The sequence below is a fragment of the Acinonyx jubatus genome, chromosome B4 (assembly GCF_027475565.1).
Source record: "Acinonyx jubatus isolate Ajub_Pintada_27869175 chromosome B4, VMU_Ajub_asm_v1.0, whole genome shotgun sequence".
NCBI classification, from domain to species: Eukaryota; Metazoa; Chordata; class Mammalia; order Carnivora; family Felidae; genus Acinonyx; species Acinonyx jubatus.
The window spans coordinates 86,598,215-86,616,018 of record NC_069387.1 but is presented as its reverse complement, the minus strand read 5'-3'; the positions used below and the strand labels follow the sequence as shown (position 1 = coordinate 86,616,018).

The window sequence follows — 17,804 nt, the reverse complement described above, 5'->3', positions numbered from 1 at the left end:
AAAAAACACTCAACTGCAGGGGTGCCTGGGTGGCTCAATCAGTTAAGCATCCAACTCTTGGTCCAGATTGAGGTCTTGTCTCATGGTCGTGACTTCAAACCCTGCGGTGGGCCCTGTGCTGGGTGTGAAGCCTGCTTAAAAAAACAAACAAAAAACAAAATAAAACACTCAAATGCAGTAAGCAGAGAGGTAAAATTAAAGACGTAGAGTAACCGTAGATGGTTTTGTGAATTTGTAGACAGGACTGGTCACACTTGGCGTCCCTCGTGAAGTTGGACGTTTGTATACCCTGTGACTCGAAGTTCTCCTAGTTCTGTACCCTGGAGCAGTGGTTCTGAATGTGCGGTCCTTGGCTCACATGGCACCAGCATCCTCTGAGCACATGTTACAAATGCAATTTCTCAGGCCTCACCCCACATCTACCAAATAAAACTCCAGTGGTGGGACCCAGCAGTTGGTGTTTTAACCAACCATCTGGGTGATCTGGTGCTGCTAAAAGATCTGGTGACCTGGTGCTCTCAAAAAGAGATCCACAGAATTGTTCTTATTACAAAAGCTGCAATCAACACACATGTCATAGGATGGATGAACTAAGGACAGAATGTTTTACAGCTCAAAAAAGGGAATGCACCAAACTTGTGCTCATTAGCAGGGAAAAATCTCCAAAACATAATGTCGAGCTTAATAAGCAAGTCACAGATGAATACACATATTATGATTCTATTTACATGAAGTAGAAAACTAACAATATATCATTTAGGCATATAGATAATAAAACTATAACAAAAAGCAAGGGAATTAACCCCAAATTCAGGATAATAGTTACTTTGGTAGGAGAGGTAGCGGGCGGCAGGGGAATGTATGTGCTTGAGGAAGGGCTAACGGGGAGCTTCTGAGATACTCCTGGTAATGTTCTCTTCCTTTAGCTAGATGGCAGGAACATGATTATGCATGCTATTTTGAAACTATATACATGTTGTAGTTAAGTATTTGTACGTAAAGTATGAGAGGCAGTATAGCCTAGTGCTTACTAGCAGGGAATCTAGTCGGACTGCCTGAGTTCAAATCCAGGTTCTGCCCCTTCTACACTTTAGAAGTGTGCCTGGAGAAGTTTCTTGACTTCTCCGTGCCTCAGATTCCTCAACTGTAAAATGGGGGTTCCGATAGTACTGACCTCATAGAGCAGTGATGTTTGTTGTTGTTGTTTGTTGAATTTATTCTGTGTTTGATGCTGTGTTTCTATGTTTCATGTATTTCACAACAAAAAATACCCCTTGAGGAAAAAAGTGAAGCTTGACTGTCTCCCTCTTAGACTTGTTTGGTATCCATTTGTTTGGATTCTTTTATTTGAACTTAAATGTGTTTTTCTCCTGTTGAGCTTTTATCTTTAATCTGTGTTTTATAACCTGCTTGTTAGCAATATTCTCGTTGATTTTCTCTACTGTGATTGTTTTTATAAAGCTTTGCAAAGCCGGCTGACAGGTATGAGTGCAAAGGCACTGAACACTTTTCTTTTTAATCTCTCCAGGCTGGCTTGGTTTTGCTTACCAGCCCACCTCTCTCCATGGCAACAAATCTGCCCTCCAGGGAGCAGTAACCCATGGACAGTGTTGTCGCTGGGCAGGTGCACACCAGGTCAGAGCAGGCTCCTGGGTTCAGAAGAACTGCCTCCAGAAGCAGGGCTTATAGGGATTTCCGTGGAACAAACAGGGCAGGAAGGAAAAAGATTTTTTTTTTTTGTCTGCCTTTTGGGGAAGATGGCAAACCAAAGCCAAAGAAAGAATCCTGTATCAGATAGATGGATGTGTCAAAGGGAAAGTTGTAAGATGAGCACAGTTTTATTAGTAAGAGAGAGAATATCAGGCTGGAGACCGTGGGCAAAGGTTTCGTCTCTGCCAGATAACTCCAATTCAGATTCATTCGTTTGGGAAATATTATTAGGGAACCTGTTTAGACCTGGCCCCTGCCCTCTGGGAGGTTAGAGTCTAGAGGGGGTTATGGAAACATAAGGAAGTTACAACATAAGTGATGAGAGAGAGGAGCCTAACCGGGAGCAAGGGATACCCAAGAAAGCCTTCCACAGGAAGGGATATCTAAATTTAAACCCAAAGAACAGATGAGTGTGAGCCGGGCAATGTAGGGCGAGGTGCAGCTGGGGAGGGAGATCATGGCATGGTCAAGGAAGCAGATAGTCCGGAGGGCTGACCAGGCTCAGTCTGTGCTGTCCACAGATGAGGTGTGATAGGGAAAGGGGCCAGGTTATGGCCAACCTTACAAACTCACAAGATTAATGAATGTGCAAATTAGTTGTAGGAAAGGGAGTCTGTAATAATGACGGGAATTTGTGTAATTCGTTCATCCTAGTCCATAATCAGCAAACATTCTGTGCCATCTGATGGTGAAAACCTGAGATGTGGGTTGTTACTCTACCCCCGTGTGCTCCTTCGTAATTTAAATACCGGGAAATCAGAAAAACTGAATTTATTTCACACTCATGGCTTCGAAGCTGTGTAAAATTTTCTTTACCGTGTGTGACATATTTGTACACATCTGTGTGTAATTTGGGAGGTGGGCACCGTGCTCATGCCCTGTGAGTTTTTCCCTTGTGCGGCCCATGGAGGGCTCAGTCCCAAAAGCCATGACAGGGGTTCACTTTGATTGGGAGCTGTTCTGATCTTCCTGTGCAATACAAACATGAGTGAAAGCCATCCTAATAAGTTTTAGCCTAAGTTATAATTTCTGTGAGGAGGAAAGACTCACTTTATAATTCTGGAGGCTCTGTGGGCTGTTCCTTGGCCAAGATTCCTTTCTCTCCAAATGCACCCCAGGACTGAAGTTTTGTCTATGTGGTCGTGGGGGAGAAAGGAGGAGGGTTCAAACCTGAGGCACTGACCAGATGAGGTCAGCCTACTGTTTGATAGAAAATGAGAGAGGAAAGGTGTACCCCCAGGGCAGGCGGCCTGAGAGGGAGGGAAGGCAACATAACAAGTGAGAAGAACCACAAAATGTTTCTTCATTTGAGGTTTTGAATGGGGCTGCTTTACTCTGGGTTCTGCTGAGTTAACACAGTTTTGTCTAGAATGTAGCACAACAGAAAGAGGCAGACCATTAGCCCTGTGACAGGCAGGACTTTGGGGGGTTGCCTTTGGATGACTTTGCTTTTAATGTTACGTGTAGGTTGTTTCCTTTGTCTTTTTCTTTTCTTCTTAGTGACTGCCAGCATTGTCTTCCTGTGATGATATCCTTCCCAACAAGGAACTTAAAATAGCATCTCCCCCTCCACAGTACAGAGTGAGGGAAGCATAAAGATTAGGTTTGTGAATTTCTGACCCTCACACCATCCTCTCAGGCAGAGATGGAGTCAAAATAAGCTGTCTGATCTTCTTGACTCTATCTTATGAAGTCCTTTTGCTGTTTTGAACTGTCTCCACAAAGGAACCAGAAAATTAAAAGGAGGCGTTATGGACAAGTCAGAAGGAGTGTGGTGGGACTCCTTCCTCCCTCAGTCCCTTTTTTCCTTCCCATCTTCCTTCCCTTTTTGTTTTCTTTTGATGGGAGTATTCCCTGCAGGGCTGGCAGGTGTGGGAGTCTTCGTGGGGTTATGAATTGGATCGTGTATAGGAAATCTACCAAGCTAGCACTTGAGTCGGATGGTTGGAAGTCACGAAGGTTGGGCTGCACAACCTGTAGTTCTCTGTAATACCAGTGAGATTCTCTTTTGAGGCCTACACACCCTGCACAATTTGGAGAGGGTGCTCAAAGAAAGGCCTGGAAGGGCTTTTCTGAGGCAAAATATCTAGGATTGACTTATCCCCTCTGTCAGGCTGAAGGCTTAGCGGTAGATCTCTTGCGAGGAATATTCAAAATGGAGGCATGTGTGTAAACATTCAAAGAGGATGCTTGATATTTCGTCAGAAAGTCAGAAATTGTCAGTATTACTAAGGGGTAAGGGCATGGGTAAGGCCAAGGGGAAAGAGAGCCAAAGGACAGTTAACCAAACATGAAAGCATAGTATGTAGCCATATTCCAAATGCCAAAGCATAACTTTGCAAGGCTCTGCCCGTCCTCGATTGCCCAAAACCTGTCTGTGGAAATCTCATCTTTGTAACTTGGACCTAATGATCCTCAGTCTTCCTGCCATGACACTCAAGGCGCTTATTATGGGGTATTAAATCTGTAAGTACCCATATAATGTAAATTCCACAGAGCATTTCCCTAATAAGAGAAGCCGTCTTGATGGTTCTCCTTCAGATGTCACTCTTCAGGTCCAGCTCTCCAAGACTCGGATCTGTGTGCCTTGATGACGAAGAGATTAATCAGTGGGAAGTTAGTAGCAAAACACCCACCAACACTGACAGCAGTATACTGATGCAGCTCTTAAGTGCCACTTTGTATTTCCTCGATAATACGAAATTTATTTTGGCAAAAGACTAAAGTTCTTTTTGTGAAATCTTTCCGTGAATTAGCTGAACTAATTTCTACCAGCACCACATGGTTTTGAAAAACTATGCCTCAGATGCAAAAAGGAAGGGTTCCCTCACCACCACCCCCCCCTCCCCAGTATCAATTACATGTCTTAGGAACAAATTTGTGAGTGCCTGATCTGCTGTTTGAAGACTAGATAAAATCTGCATTTTTGTTTCTTTTGCAATGTTGAGCGTATTTAGACCCATGAGAACTTGGAAGCCAGCCTGCGAGCCTGCCTCTAAACAGCACGCGGCCAGGCCCATCTTGCCTCCCTCACTGCTGTTTATGTGGCTGCTGGAGCAGAGCTGTGTGGCCACTTAGTTGGAACATCAGGGCATTTTAAAGGGCTTGCCAGGGAAGACTGAAAAGGAAATGGTCTACTGCTCCCTCTCACATTGAAATTTTGCCGTTTGGGATACAAACTAAAACAAACATGCACCACCTAAGGAACCAGGGAGGAGATGCCAGGGGCACAAGGGTGGAGAAGGCCTGACAAATGTTCTCACCCTCTCCCATGGAGGTGGGCAGCTCTCCCCAGACTGTGGCCTTGCACCTGCTGCCACATAAACCCCTAATGTACACAGTGGCCGTGTCACGGACAGTAGCCATCATTATTCCAGTGTGTCAGGGTGTTCCACCTGACTGGGATCCCCATGCCCTGGGCAGGGGACAGAAGCTGTGACGAGTGGTTTCAGTGACTTCAGAGCTGGACAAGGGACACATGTGGGTCAGCTCCCAGCAGTGAGCCTAAGTCATGCCTCCTCCCGGGATGAATTGCCTGGTTCCAAGCACAATAAGGAGCCCTCTCCAAGCCACCCCTCACCCCCCCCACCCACCCAGTCACCATAGATCCCTGCCAATGTTCCAAAGCTTAGGAGAGCTTTTCTACCTCTTAAATTTCAGAGGCCTGCTCAGAATGCAAAATAGGTTCCTCCTCCTGTTCCCATCACACTCTATTACTGCTGGGCATCAGCAGATGGACGCTGCCTTTTATATGCAAATATTTGGAACCCATTAATCCCCCAGTTCCTGCCACGAAAGCCCCAGATCTGTACCATCTAAATGTCAAATAGCAGTTCCCACCCAACTAGAACTATTAAAGCCTTTAAGGCACGGTTATAGCCTGAGGCCTGAAATGGACAGTATTTTTGACACCAGTGCTGATTCAAATGTGGTCTCTGTGAGAAACAGACTCTGTAAGAAAGAGGTGGATGACTGAAGGCAAATCTCTCGGGGAAGAGAAAGGCATTTTACGTTTAATGGGGAGAATGGTAGCTAACGTTTACTGATCTCTGACCCAAGTGACCCAAGACTGTGCTGAATGCTTTGTGGAAGGATCTCGTTCATTCCTTGGAGGAGCCTTTGAGGTTTGCACTATCATCATTCCAGATTTATAAGTAAGAAAAGAGGGGCTCCAAGAGGCTAAGGAATTTTTCCAGAGTGCCCATCTGGGCGGAGGGCGGCGGGGAACCAGGATTGGACCCTAGGCAACCTGCGCCCACACCCTGAGCCCTTTGTGCGCCCTGCTGGAGAGGTGAAAGAACTAAGAAGTGCCACCGATGTGGCTGGGACAACAGAGACAATTGAGGATTTATCGGCCACCTTCCACCCTGTTAGTGAACAGAGCTCCTGGCCTTCCCATAGTTGTTCAGCCCTCTTCCCTTTGTTTTTTTTTTCCCTCCCCTGCTGTCCTTTCTCTGCTCCCTCCCCCTCAGAGCCTGAGGAAGCCTCTGAGCCAAGCCCTGTGCTGCCTGCCAAGTCAGCTCCCTCCCTAGCAGCCATTTCTTTGAGCAGAGCTTTGCTGATCAATATTGAAAGCTTCAGCTAGAGAAGAAAAATTCTCAAAATACAAAACTTGTCTCCCAGGGAGATTCTTTCTTACAGGAGAGGGAAACCTTCAAACTGCTCCAGCATTTCTCTCCTGCAGTCTGACCGAGCATTCCGAAGAAAGGCGATCGAGGATGGCCCTTCCTCTGCTCCACGTCAGTTTCTAGATCACCAAGGCTCCTCAAGCCTGCCTCACAGCGCCGGCCCGGGTGTACTGGAAACCACTTCCCTGTCACTGTCTTCAGCTGCACCATATTCTTTGTTGCTCTCCTGAGTACTTGTACTTAAATTTCATGTGTTGACTCTGTCTATGGCACGCGTATGCCCCTGTGGTCAGCCTCAGTACCAACATCTGTAGAGCTGTCCTGTTTTATTGTCTCATGTAGCCGTTTCTTTCTGAGTCCCCAACCAGGCAGCCCTTGTCAGGTTTCCCTTGGAGGAAAAGCAAATGGGAGCGAGGAGACCCAGTTTTTTACCATCAGAGAAAGTTGTTTTTTCTCCTACCGGTTTTGACAAACACGCAACCTTACAAATGGTTTCATGCCCAAGGCAAGTTGGCTCTTAAATGTGGATGTCAGTATACTCTGAAATGGCCACCAGCCTGGGTGAATACTGGAGTTGGGGCAAACAACCTCCTTCCAAGAGCTGGTTTCTGGGGTTGTGTTGAGGTGATCATTTATGAGGAAGGCGTTCTGCAGGTCACCTCATTTTACCTGAATGTTTCTCACTCCATTTCAGTACTGGGTCTCCTGTAGCCTGAAGGAAATGTCAGGAAATTGGTCCTGGAGTTCAGTTGTACCATTGAGTCCCTGAATACAGCATCTAATCAGTCCCCTTCAGTTGTCCACACGGACTGCTCTTTCACAGAGGGGGATACCACACTCACCAGAGAAGTCTGGTAAAGAGAAGTCATGTGGAGGAATCTGAGCTCCTGGCAGCAGTGTTGGAAGAAGTGATCCTAGGCATTCTCCCTAAGCCTCCCACTCAGGTTGGGGCCGTCCTTCCTTGAAACACATGGATGCGTGGGTGATGGCAAGAACCCAATGAAACTGAAGCTCTGTGAGGGTTACAGTTGGGTAGGCTCACCACACAGGAAAAGTGTGAAGTTCAACCTCACACCACTCCTGTGGTATGGGAATCCTAAAACCAAGAAATTATATGTTCTACAGCTAGAAAAACCCAGAGTGTCTCCCAGTAAAGGCAAATCCAAAGCTCTCTCTGTAACTGAGGGCACAAACAACCCTTACTGAAGAGAAACTTCTGTCTTACCTTCAAATCCACTATGAGAAAGGATAACTACATACAATGGAGCCTTCCCTTTAACTCACCAAGAAAACCCAACAGAACAGGTTGAAACTTTAAACATGTACACATAGAACCACAAGGTAAGAAAAGGTAGATGTGGAAAACAACCAGATGAACATTCACAATGGTGAAAGTATGTCACTGAAATAAAGTTACTATAGTTGGCCGTTGAATAACATAGGTTTGAACTTCATGAGTCCACTTATTCATGGATTTTTTTTGACAGAATACTGTAAATATGTTTCCTCTTCCTTATGATTTTTAAAAAACATTTTCTCTAGCTTTATTGTAAGTATACAGTAATAAGTATAACATACAAAATACATGTTAACTGTTTATGTTACCAGTAAAGGTTCCAGGGAACAATAGGCTATTAATAGTTAAGTTTTGGGAGGGTCAAGAGTTCTACTTGGCTTTTTGACTGTGCAGGGGTCGGTGCCCCTAACCTCTGTGTTGTTGAAGGGTTAACTGTACTGAATGGATTGAAGAGTAAACTGCTTAAAGCAGGAATTAGTGAATTTAAAGAAATCACAGAGAGAGAAAAAAGAAAGGGAAATAAGTGGAAATCTGGAAGGTAAAATGAAAAGGTCTAATAGTAGAAAATATAAAAAATAGAGGGCAAGCAATATTCAAAAAGCTCACAGTTGAGAATTTTCCAAAATCAAAGAAATATCTTCTCATTTGAAAGAGTAAAACAAATTTCCAACCATGATAGAGAAAAAGGAATCCTCACTGTTCTTAGTGTAACTTCATAGCATCCTAACAAAACAACAGTAAAAACTTAAAAGCTACCGAGAAGACTGTTACTTGCAAAGAAATGATACAAGACAGACTTCTCAAAAAGAGAAGCCAGAATAAATGAAATGTTATCTCTAAACTGCTGAGGGGAAATAATGGTCAATCTAGAAATCTATACCCAATAAAGCTATCATGCAAGATTAAAAGCAAAAATAAAGATTTTTGTCGTCCAAAGACTGGGTGACTGTATCCCTTACAGACCACTGTTTACTAACAATGGACTTCAACAGAAAAAAATCAAACTCGGAAGGAATGGATTTCAAAGAGCACAGAAGTTAGTATTTTGGTTTATTTATATAACTGTAGACTATAAATGATAAAAATGATTAATAGAGGCTTAAAAATAAGACAGAATTCAACTACCAGGCAGTAACATGTTAGATGAAAGAAGGCATTCTAAGATCACTTTATTTTCTGGAGGAGGACATAAATACAGATTAACCTACATATTAAAAACTTAAGCATAACTACCAAAATGATAGAAATAAACTATCACTTCTAAACCATTGGGGGAGGGAAAAGGTGTTAAAGCAATCAACCTGACAGCAAGGATGAAGAAAAACATAATAAACAGAAAATACATAGGAAGTTTTATATATATTAATACATATATATTAGCGATGGCAGAGATAAGCTCTGATGTATCAGTTTTTACAATAAGCAAATTTAGCTTGCGTTGTAATAACTGAGATTAGATTTTATTTTAATTAGCCACACGCTACTAGTGAAATACACTTTAAAATTCAAAGTTGCGAAGTCCTACTCTGCTTTGTAGATGCTATCATTGAAAAGTATCAGGGTGAGGAGGTGGCACTGAAAACGACTATGATTTCTTGCCTAAGAGATTCGGAATCACGTTAGCTAAGGATGACAGATGGGGAAGTCCCACCTTGAAAGTGAAAAGAAGTTAACATTTATTGACTACTTCTTAAGTCTTAACTGGGGTCTACCGAGGAACTTAAGGAGCATCAGAGAGACGGATTTGTGCTGTGTGTCATAGAAGCCCAGACACAGGAGTACTTGGAGCGTGTAGTAGGTGTGGAAGGCCACCCTCTGCCCTTCCCAAAAAAAGAGACTTTAGGAAGACAGGAGATATCACAGGTAAAGAAGATGGTCAGCGGTGTCTGTGTTGGAGAAAGGTTGAGCTGAATGAGTACTGGGAAGAAGCTTTAGGTCCAGTTTAGTATGGTAGTGGGCCTACTGGTAAGAGATTAAGGAGGAAAAAAGAGAAGACATTGAAGAAGCAGAAATGGATTTCTCTCTCAAGAAGGTCAGCACCTAAAGGAAGACGGAATGGATAGTAAAGAGAAATTCAGGCTCAAGGGAAGTTATCTTGGAATAGGCAATCGCCATTTTTAAGAATAAAACCTTAATTATCTAGAGTCCTTGGGGAAATGAGTTTCCTGGGTAACCAGCTTTTCTGGGTGACCTGATGCTGCTTTTTAAGATGCCATTGCTAATTTTGATCATTTTTTAAATACCCAGAGTCACCAGCAATAGCAATATCAGGGTGGTCTCTGGCCTTTAAGGGTGATACTCCTTTGTGACTTCATTTAACCTTGTTTTGAGCTCTCTCCATCGTTGCCCCATGGCAGCAGGAGCTGCCAAGGCCTCCAGGAGGATTTCCCTCTAGACTAACCACAGAGTGCCATCAAGAGTTCTTTTATCTATTATTTGAGATCTTTGAGCATCTTTCTTTTCCTATCAGCCACTTTTATCATAACTTGCCATAATTTTCTATGTCTGGCATGCTCTTGAGCTAGTGTGTTCAGTTCTGACCGACGCATCTACTCTGTATTGACTCAACCAGGCTTCTTGAAAGACTAACGTTTGGCCTCTGGTCAACCAGCAGGATAGTAAACATCACTCTGATCTTTTTGGTAGCCTTTCCCCACGTGGTCGTGTCTCAGATACACAATTTAATATACAACCAAGAGTAACCTGGGGTGAGCATCTGAGAGGTTCTTCTGAATATAGCATAAGCTCTGGTATGTGGATTGGGGGTATTTGTTTGGCTCTTTAGCCAAAGGCCTCTCTGGACTCCTTTGAACTTTCAGAGAGGGCTGACTGGCCACATCTTCCCTCAAGAGCAACCTAAGAGATTTCTGTCCTGGGGCACCTAGGTGGTTCAGTCAGTTAAGTGTCTGACTTCGCCTCAGGTCATGATCTCAGGGTTCATGAGTTCAAGCCCTGCATCAGGCTCCATGCTGACTGTGTGGAGCCTGCTTGGGATTCTTTCTCTCTCACCGCCCCCCACCCCTGTCTTTGCCCCTCCCCCACTTATGCTCGCTCGCTCTAAATAAACTACAAAAAATATTTTTTTAAAAAAGGGGATTCCTGCCTCAAAGCTGATATTTTTCTCAATACAGATAGAAAAAGGTATCTATCTTATCACCTATCACCACCTATCACCTATCACCCATCCTCCAGGAGGAAAGGTATTTTGTATTAACTAAAACAGCCTCTCCTCTGTCAGCTGTATGGTATGCTAGACCTCTCTCCGCTACCTGGGCTGCAAACACACTTGAGTCTCAAAGACTTTATGACCGGGGCGCCTGGGTGGCTCAGTCGGTTGGGCGGCCGACTTCTGCTCAGGTCATGATCTCGCAGTCCATGAGTTTATGCCCCGTGTCGGGCTCTGTGCTGACAGCTCAGAGCCTGGAGCCTGTTTGGAATTCTGTGTCTCCCTCTCTCTCTGACCCTCCCCGTTCATGCTCTGTCTCTCTCTGTCTCAAAAATAAATAAACGTTAAAAAAATTAAAAAAAGACTTTATGACCTAGAATCTTAATCCTGAGATAATTCGCTACAGACCTTAGTCTTAAAAATTGTAATGATGGGTGAGATGGCGGTCTCTTTTAATATGAGACTCAGTAAATCCATAAGGGGTCTTAACAGAAGAAACAAAAGAGCCTTCTGGTGTTCTGAATTCCGTAAAATCACAGTCCTGAGGGCAAAGCAGAGACATTCCAAAGTAGGGAAAAGCCACTAGTAATACCAGGGTGGTCTGTTGTTAAAGGTCCACAGGCTGGTTTCCAAGAAGTCGTCCTTATAGGGTGACATTTATTATCTTGGTGATTTATCAGAGTCTGGCTTTTAGCTTTTCAGGTTCAGAACCTGGTTTAATCAACACACAAAGAACAGATTCATTGTCAGAGCTGGGCTCACCCTAACCACGCTCACAAGCTTGATCTGGAAACCGAAATTCCAGTTGACATTTATATGGAGAAATATAACTGACTGATCTTCTCAAAGTACAATGACTAGCTCATTCTTTTCCTGTAGGCAGGCCTACACAAGGAGCCAGATCATAATCGGGCTATTTGGTGAACGTGAAATCAGAGTTAACGGTGAATCATGTTTAATGGCACAGGCTAAGAGAATAATTCATCCACACTAAATATGGTCCTACCAGCGGAACTGAATCTCTTTGAAGTCTGTCAGCTAAGACTCCCTCTGCTCTGATCACTATTTAGATAGACACCTGCCAATGTTATGCCTTGTTTTTTTAATGCCCCAAGGCCAACCCAGGCCCACACCCACCGAAATCCCCTCCCACACTGGTCTTTAGATGTTAATACTTTCCGTTGACTAATAGCATAGTCATTCTTTTTCCGTAAGTTTAAATCTCCCTGAACAGTCTTATTTTCAAATTCTAGGGGGATCCCTTGCCACACCTACACTGATCCACACCAAGGTTTATCAGTCATTTCCCAAAAACACCTTCATATTTTTATTATATTCCTATGCCACGTGTACTACTCATGTTTTAATTTAACTCACTTTTTAAAAACCATTTCATTTGAAAAGATTGACCCCTACCAAAAATAGAAAAGGACTATCCTTTGTCCTATAAAGAATGTGGTGCAAAAAATAAACACTGAAAACAAAGCTCATATGTTTCCCATGTAATTTTTTCAACTAGCCATAGTTTGCCATGCAAAGCTGTGAGCCTGAGCAGATCCATGTTAAAAGATCAACTCACAGCAAACTGAGAGACTCTCTCCTTCACATAATCAAACACCTCAAAGGAGGATTCCACAGCAGAACCAATTTAGGGGACTATTTAATGTATGTGGTGCCTTGTCCGTCTACCACCTAAGAGAATAACCTCACGTTAGGCATCACAATTTCGGGAAAAGATGGCCTAGACTTTTTGAGACTTTAGGGATATTTCAAAACTGTTTACACAGCTGTAGTGATGCCTCCTTCCCAGCCTCACTTGACTCCAGACTCTGTCTGATGCCACACTGATTGTCTCATTCCTGCTTCTCCCTGCACAGGTACACACTGGCAGCTCAGGACCTGGTGATGCGTGCCCGCGGTGTCCTGAAGGACAGAGGATGGCGGATATCTAATGACCGGCTGGGCTCAGGAGACGACATTTCTGTATATGTCATTCCTTTAATACATGGGAACAAACTTTCATGAAAACGGCCCAGAGGGTTGGGAGGACAACAGGGGAGAAAACTGGGACATGTCTTGGCAGGGCAGAACTGGGAAGTGCCCCAGCAGAGTTCCAGGTGATGCAACCTCTTCCCAGGCCAGGTGGGGGATTTGCTGCCGAAAGGCTACTGGCTGTACTTCTGGGGGACCCTTAGATTTCAGTTTCCTCTTTAGTAACAGGTCTGGATACTCAACAAGAGCAAAACATAAAGGCTGCTACTGAGTACTGTGTTTCTTTTGGTTCCTTTAATAGGCCTCCTAGGTGGCCACTACCTAATTTTGGGCACACACATCATATTTATTTGGAGTAGCTGGGGCAGCCATTTTCAGGTGTAACTGGCAGGAGATTCTTCGGCCTATCAAGCTGCCAGCTTCTCTACGGGTTAAAAGTGCTGCACTGGAAAGTTGGGGATCATGTCTCAGAAAGTGTAAGCACCCATCTTCTAGTAAGCCTGAGATTTATTTCAGGGAATGCTATCTGTGTGTGTGTGTGTGTGTGTGTCCGTCCCTCTCTTCATTCTTTCATGGTTATGGTGGGGAGAAGCAGGGATTTTTTTCTGTTTGATATTCCTTGAATCTTAATTGTTTCCCTTCCATAAAGCAGGCCTGGGACTTTCCAGCTCCTTGCTGAGGAATTTGTATGTCAAAGTGCAGCCCAGGCTGTCCCCGTATCCTGTAGCCCACACCACCCAGGCAGCCTTCTGGATCAGTGCCCTGGCTGACAGAGCACTGTCTTTGTTGTGTAACAGTTTGTTCCCGGGTTGCGTTTTCTCACCAAATCAGTGTGTTCTCATGAAAATATGGGTGTTTCCTTAAACCAACAGTTTCTCTGTTGTTTTCAAGGGTCCCCCTTTTGTGGCTAGAGATTTCTCTGGGAATCTAGGTTTTCATTTCTGGTCTTATCGGCCCTCCCCACCTGCTGTGCCCTGGGGACGCATGTAAAGCAGTGTTTAAGAGAGCAGTACAGGAAGCTCCATGTATCATTCAGTTCACCATACCTCATTGTGATGACCATTCCTCCATTTTGGATCCAGGTTCTGTGGACTGTGACTGTTCGCAGGGCCACCCCACAACAGTAAGTATCTGCATCCCGTCAAGGAGCGGCAGTCCTGCTTCCCCCTCGTCTTTGGGCAAGACCCACTCAGAATAGCCTTTTGATAAAAGCGAATTTGAATTGAGTTGACTGGTCATCCTCATGCTGTGCACCCCATTCCTTCTCCTTGGAATCACATCCCAGCAACTGAGGACCCTAGTTCCCACAGATGCTCCACTTCTGAGTGTTCCTTACAAGAGCTGAAGAAGCAGTGGACAGCAGATCTACCTGTTGCTTCCCTGCTGGGAGGAATCACAAAGTAGTGTTCTAGAAATCACTTCTCTCTCAGGCAGACGACTGCCCTGCACTGAGGGGCCCTGTAGAGCGACGTCCCATTACTGAGTCTTCTTCCCGCACACTTCCTGTGGTATCATCACCATCTTGACAGTTCTGCGTAATGAAAACATTCTTCCCACCCCACAAAGAAAAATGTCATTGACATGATTCCCTGAACTGCTGGAGAGCCACTTCGAGTTCGCATGTTTGTTGAATCCCTTCCCCAGAGGAGAGGACAGGAACCTTTCCTCCAGGATAGTTAATCACTTTCCTGGAGTTGTAGATATTTTATTAGGAAAGGCCTAGAGCCTCTCTACTCAGGAATGAACTCATTCCACCATGTGGAAAGGATGCCCTGTCTGGCAGGCGAGGTACTATGGGAATTCACGCATCAGCTGTTCGCCAAAATGTTGCCCAGGGAGAATTGGATTACTACCTTGTCAGGGGGTCCTCTTCATCTGACAGCCTCCCTCCTCCTCCAGTAGATCTTAGCTACCCCAGATGTCTCTGTGGGGACAAGTTTGTGGTAAACCATCTGCTTCTCTGGCAGAATGTGATGCTATGAGACAACATGCAGGTACCCTACAGCAGTGTCATCCGCTTTCTGTTCCTGCCCCGACTCAAAGTCTTGTACAAATTGGAAACAAGAAGGTTTTTTTTGTGGGACTCTGAATGGCCGACTTTGGGAAGCTGCCCTCACAGGCAGTCACCTCTTTCTCATGTTCCCGTTATCTTTCATCTGTTTTCTCTCCTGGGCTTCTATGTTGGTCCGACCTTGAGCTTTTCTCGTTTTATTCGAGCCACCAGAGTCTAACTTTGGGTGTAGATGTCATGACAGCCTTCTACTCAATTCACCAATTCATTTACTGCCAAGAAATGTCTCAGGAAAAATTCTAGAAACAACCCCCCCCCGAACCCCGACTTTTCAATTTATCCTAAAGTCTTGAGCATGTAGTCCTGCTGGTTTTAGTTAGAATGGTATCCAGGAATTCTTTTCATAAGCCTCTTTGGTGGAAAGATCTTAGTAAAAGCTGAAGCCCTATTTCTGTTTGGGGGATGGGAGGAAAGTTACAAACGAGGTGAATAAATCATATGTGGAAAAAGTGATTTTTTTAATGCCCATAGCAGATCTGCCCAGCACTGATATTGCTCTGTGAATTGAGCTTACTCTGTTTGGCCTTATTTTTCACCCAGGCCCCATGCCATCCCATCCCACAGCAGTAACTAACTGTGTCTACATAACAGGGTCGGCCCTTGGAGCATTCCTGGAAAGGTCAAAAGGCAGCACGCTCAAAATTCTGAAGAACATATTTATAAGCGGTTCTGAAATCTTGTGTTTCTGACTTATAGCCACATCTGCTTGTCCTAATAGTCTCAGAGGAAATCTTGTTTAATAAAAAGCTTTCGATTTCCTAGTCAGGCCTTTATGGTTGCCTTGGGGTGTGTGTGGCCACTTCCTCTAATGAAAGGCTCTTTGAGTTCTAAATCTCTTTGTTGGGCTGGACCCTGCTCTTTGGAATATTTGGGGACAGTCTTTTCCTGGAAGAGAACAAACTCACCCTCCATCCACACCCTGCAGCATTTTGCCAGGCAACAGCCAAACCTTTGTTCTCATGACACCTGCAGTCGGAGGTGGACTGTCTTCTGCGGTGGTTATGCTCACCTAACGGTGGTTGTCTGGTGGGAAGGGAGAGGTGAAAATCGGGCGAGGCCGAGTACTCGGCTGTGTACTAGGACAAAGCCACGGAAAGTGGCCATTTCAGTTACTTCCCACAGTAAACAGCTTTGGGGAATTTGGGATGTTTAATTTTTTAATTCTAGCAACTTCACCTCTTCAGGGCTGTGTGCTCACCTTTTTCTTACTCCTGAGTATCCATTTACTTCTTGGGAACAACTACAGTTGTAGGTAGATATTGGTGGGTGGAGATGACCGTCCAGGTACCTGAATTTGGCCTCGGATCTTGGCCATTAGGATAGGATTTTCAGTTTACCCAGAGCACTAGCATGGAAACACTTGGAAAAAGACTCCCACATCTTGAAAATTCTGACTCTCCTCTTGACTGCACCTCCTTCCTCGTCTGCCAGTCATTTTTTTTTTTTAACAAGGCCAAGAGTAGCCAGTGGTTTCTTTCCACCACAGTTTGAGGATCTAACCTTTCCTTAAGTGACCCCACAGCCCCACGCTCTCGGAGGGAATATGTTAAGCTTTTATGAGATTCTATTTTCAGTAAATTACTGCTTCGGGACACTTGGAGAGAGCAGTGAGAGTCATTGTCTATGCAAAGAACAACCAGGCTGACACTAAAATTTACCAGATGTAAGAAAAGAGTAAAACCGTATCTGGCCACAGGACAGAATTTTACGTTAGAAACTTGGGTTTTTGAGGGCTTTACCATTGTAGAGAAACGCTGGGAGTCTGCATACCATAGCCCACCATGAACAGACGTCGGTTCTGTGGGTGATGTGGTGTCTGTGTGCACACTGCAATATTTCAAACGACACTACCTAAGCAGACTGACTTGCCTCTTGTGTGAGCACTAAGGCAGCTCTTCGTGAGATTTGAGTGCCCGTCTGCAGACTACTGCTCTTTCTAATCCATGATGTTATATGTAAATAGCTTTAATTGTTCCTTAATTGCGTCTTAGATGAAGTTCTGTTCACGTAGCAACCAGGTAGACAGTGACCAAATGAGGCTGTAAAATGTGCTGTTGTTTTCTACTGTGATGTACTTGAAGGACAGCCCTGTGTCCCCCAATCTTTCAATCTTCCATCGTATTTTATGTTTGGGGAATCCTCAGGTTATTCTCCATTTCCGTTTTGCCTCCATTTTCTTTGCTTCTTCTGGAGACCCAGGGAGGCCCACAGTGGAGATCATTTGTAAGAAATGTATCACGGTCTGGGTTTCCAAAAATGTCGTATGTACAGTGAATGAGAGGAATCTGCCTGAAAATGGTTTCAGAACCAAGTACCTTTATGCTTTGTGATTGTGAAACCTTGACTTTTGTAACCCAAAAAATGAACACTGTTTAGTAAAGGGGATCTATTTTGTGTGTTTTGAAACTTAGGTGCAATGTTCCCTGGACAAAGCTAAAGAAATGTATATGCTCAATGACATTTTAAAATAAAGTATTATATATATGTATATAGGATACCTTTAGAAAAAGTTTTGTGTTACTTCTTTTAACTTGCTATGAAGTTTCTTCATATCAGGTGATGGAATGAGGAGTGTCATGGACTCGTGTGAAGTTTCGAACTATGAACAGACTCCAAAGAAAGTCAAAAGGGAATGGATGCCAACACCATAAACCTTCACAGGAATAGCAGTAAAGGCTATGTATTTCAACAATGCATCTAGAAGAAGCACCTTGGATATTATTCCCAAGAATTGCTCCCAAGAGGTATTCTTTTTTCTTCTTTTTTATTGAGGTATAATTGATATACAACATTACAGTAGCTTCCAGTGTACAACGTAATGATTTGATATATTTATCATATTGCAAAATGATCATCACAAAAAATCTGGTTAACATCTATCACATTCATATTAACATAACTTTTTCTTGTAATAAGAACTTTTCACTCAGAAATCTTCAA

The 17,804-nt window shown here is 44.0% G+C and overlaps 1 protein-coding gene across 2 annotated transcripts in view; it reads left to right on the top strand.

Annotated features, from left to right (window-relative positions):
• The window catches only part of PPM1H (protein phosphatase, Mg2+/Mn2+ dependent 1H), a 259,467-nt gene extending 242,108 nt beyond the window's left edge, over positions 1-17,359 (top strand). For both annotated transcript variants that reach the window (XM_027071352.2, XM_027071351.2), the window contains one exon: positions 12,679-17,359. In XM_027071352.2, coding sequence (XP_026927153.1) covers positions 12,679-12,753 — 75 coding nt within the window. In that variant the 3' untranslated portion in view covers positions 12,754-17,359. The remainder of the gene's footprint in view (positions 1-12,678) is intronic.
• Positions 17,360-17,804: the final 445 nt, after the last annotated feature.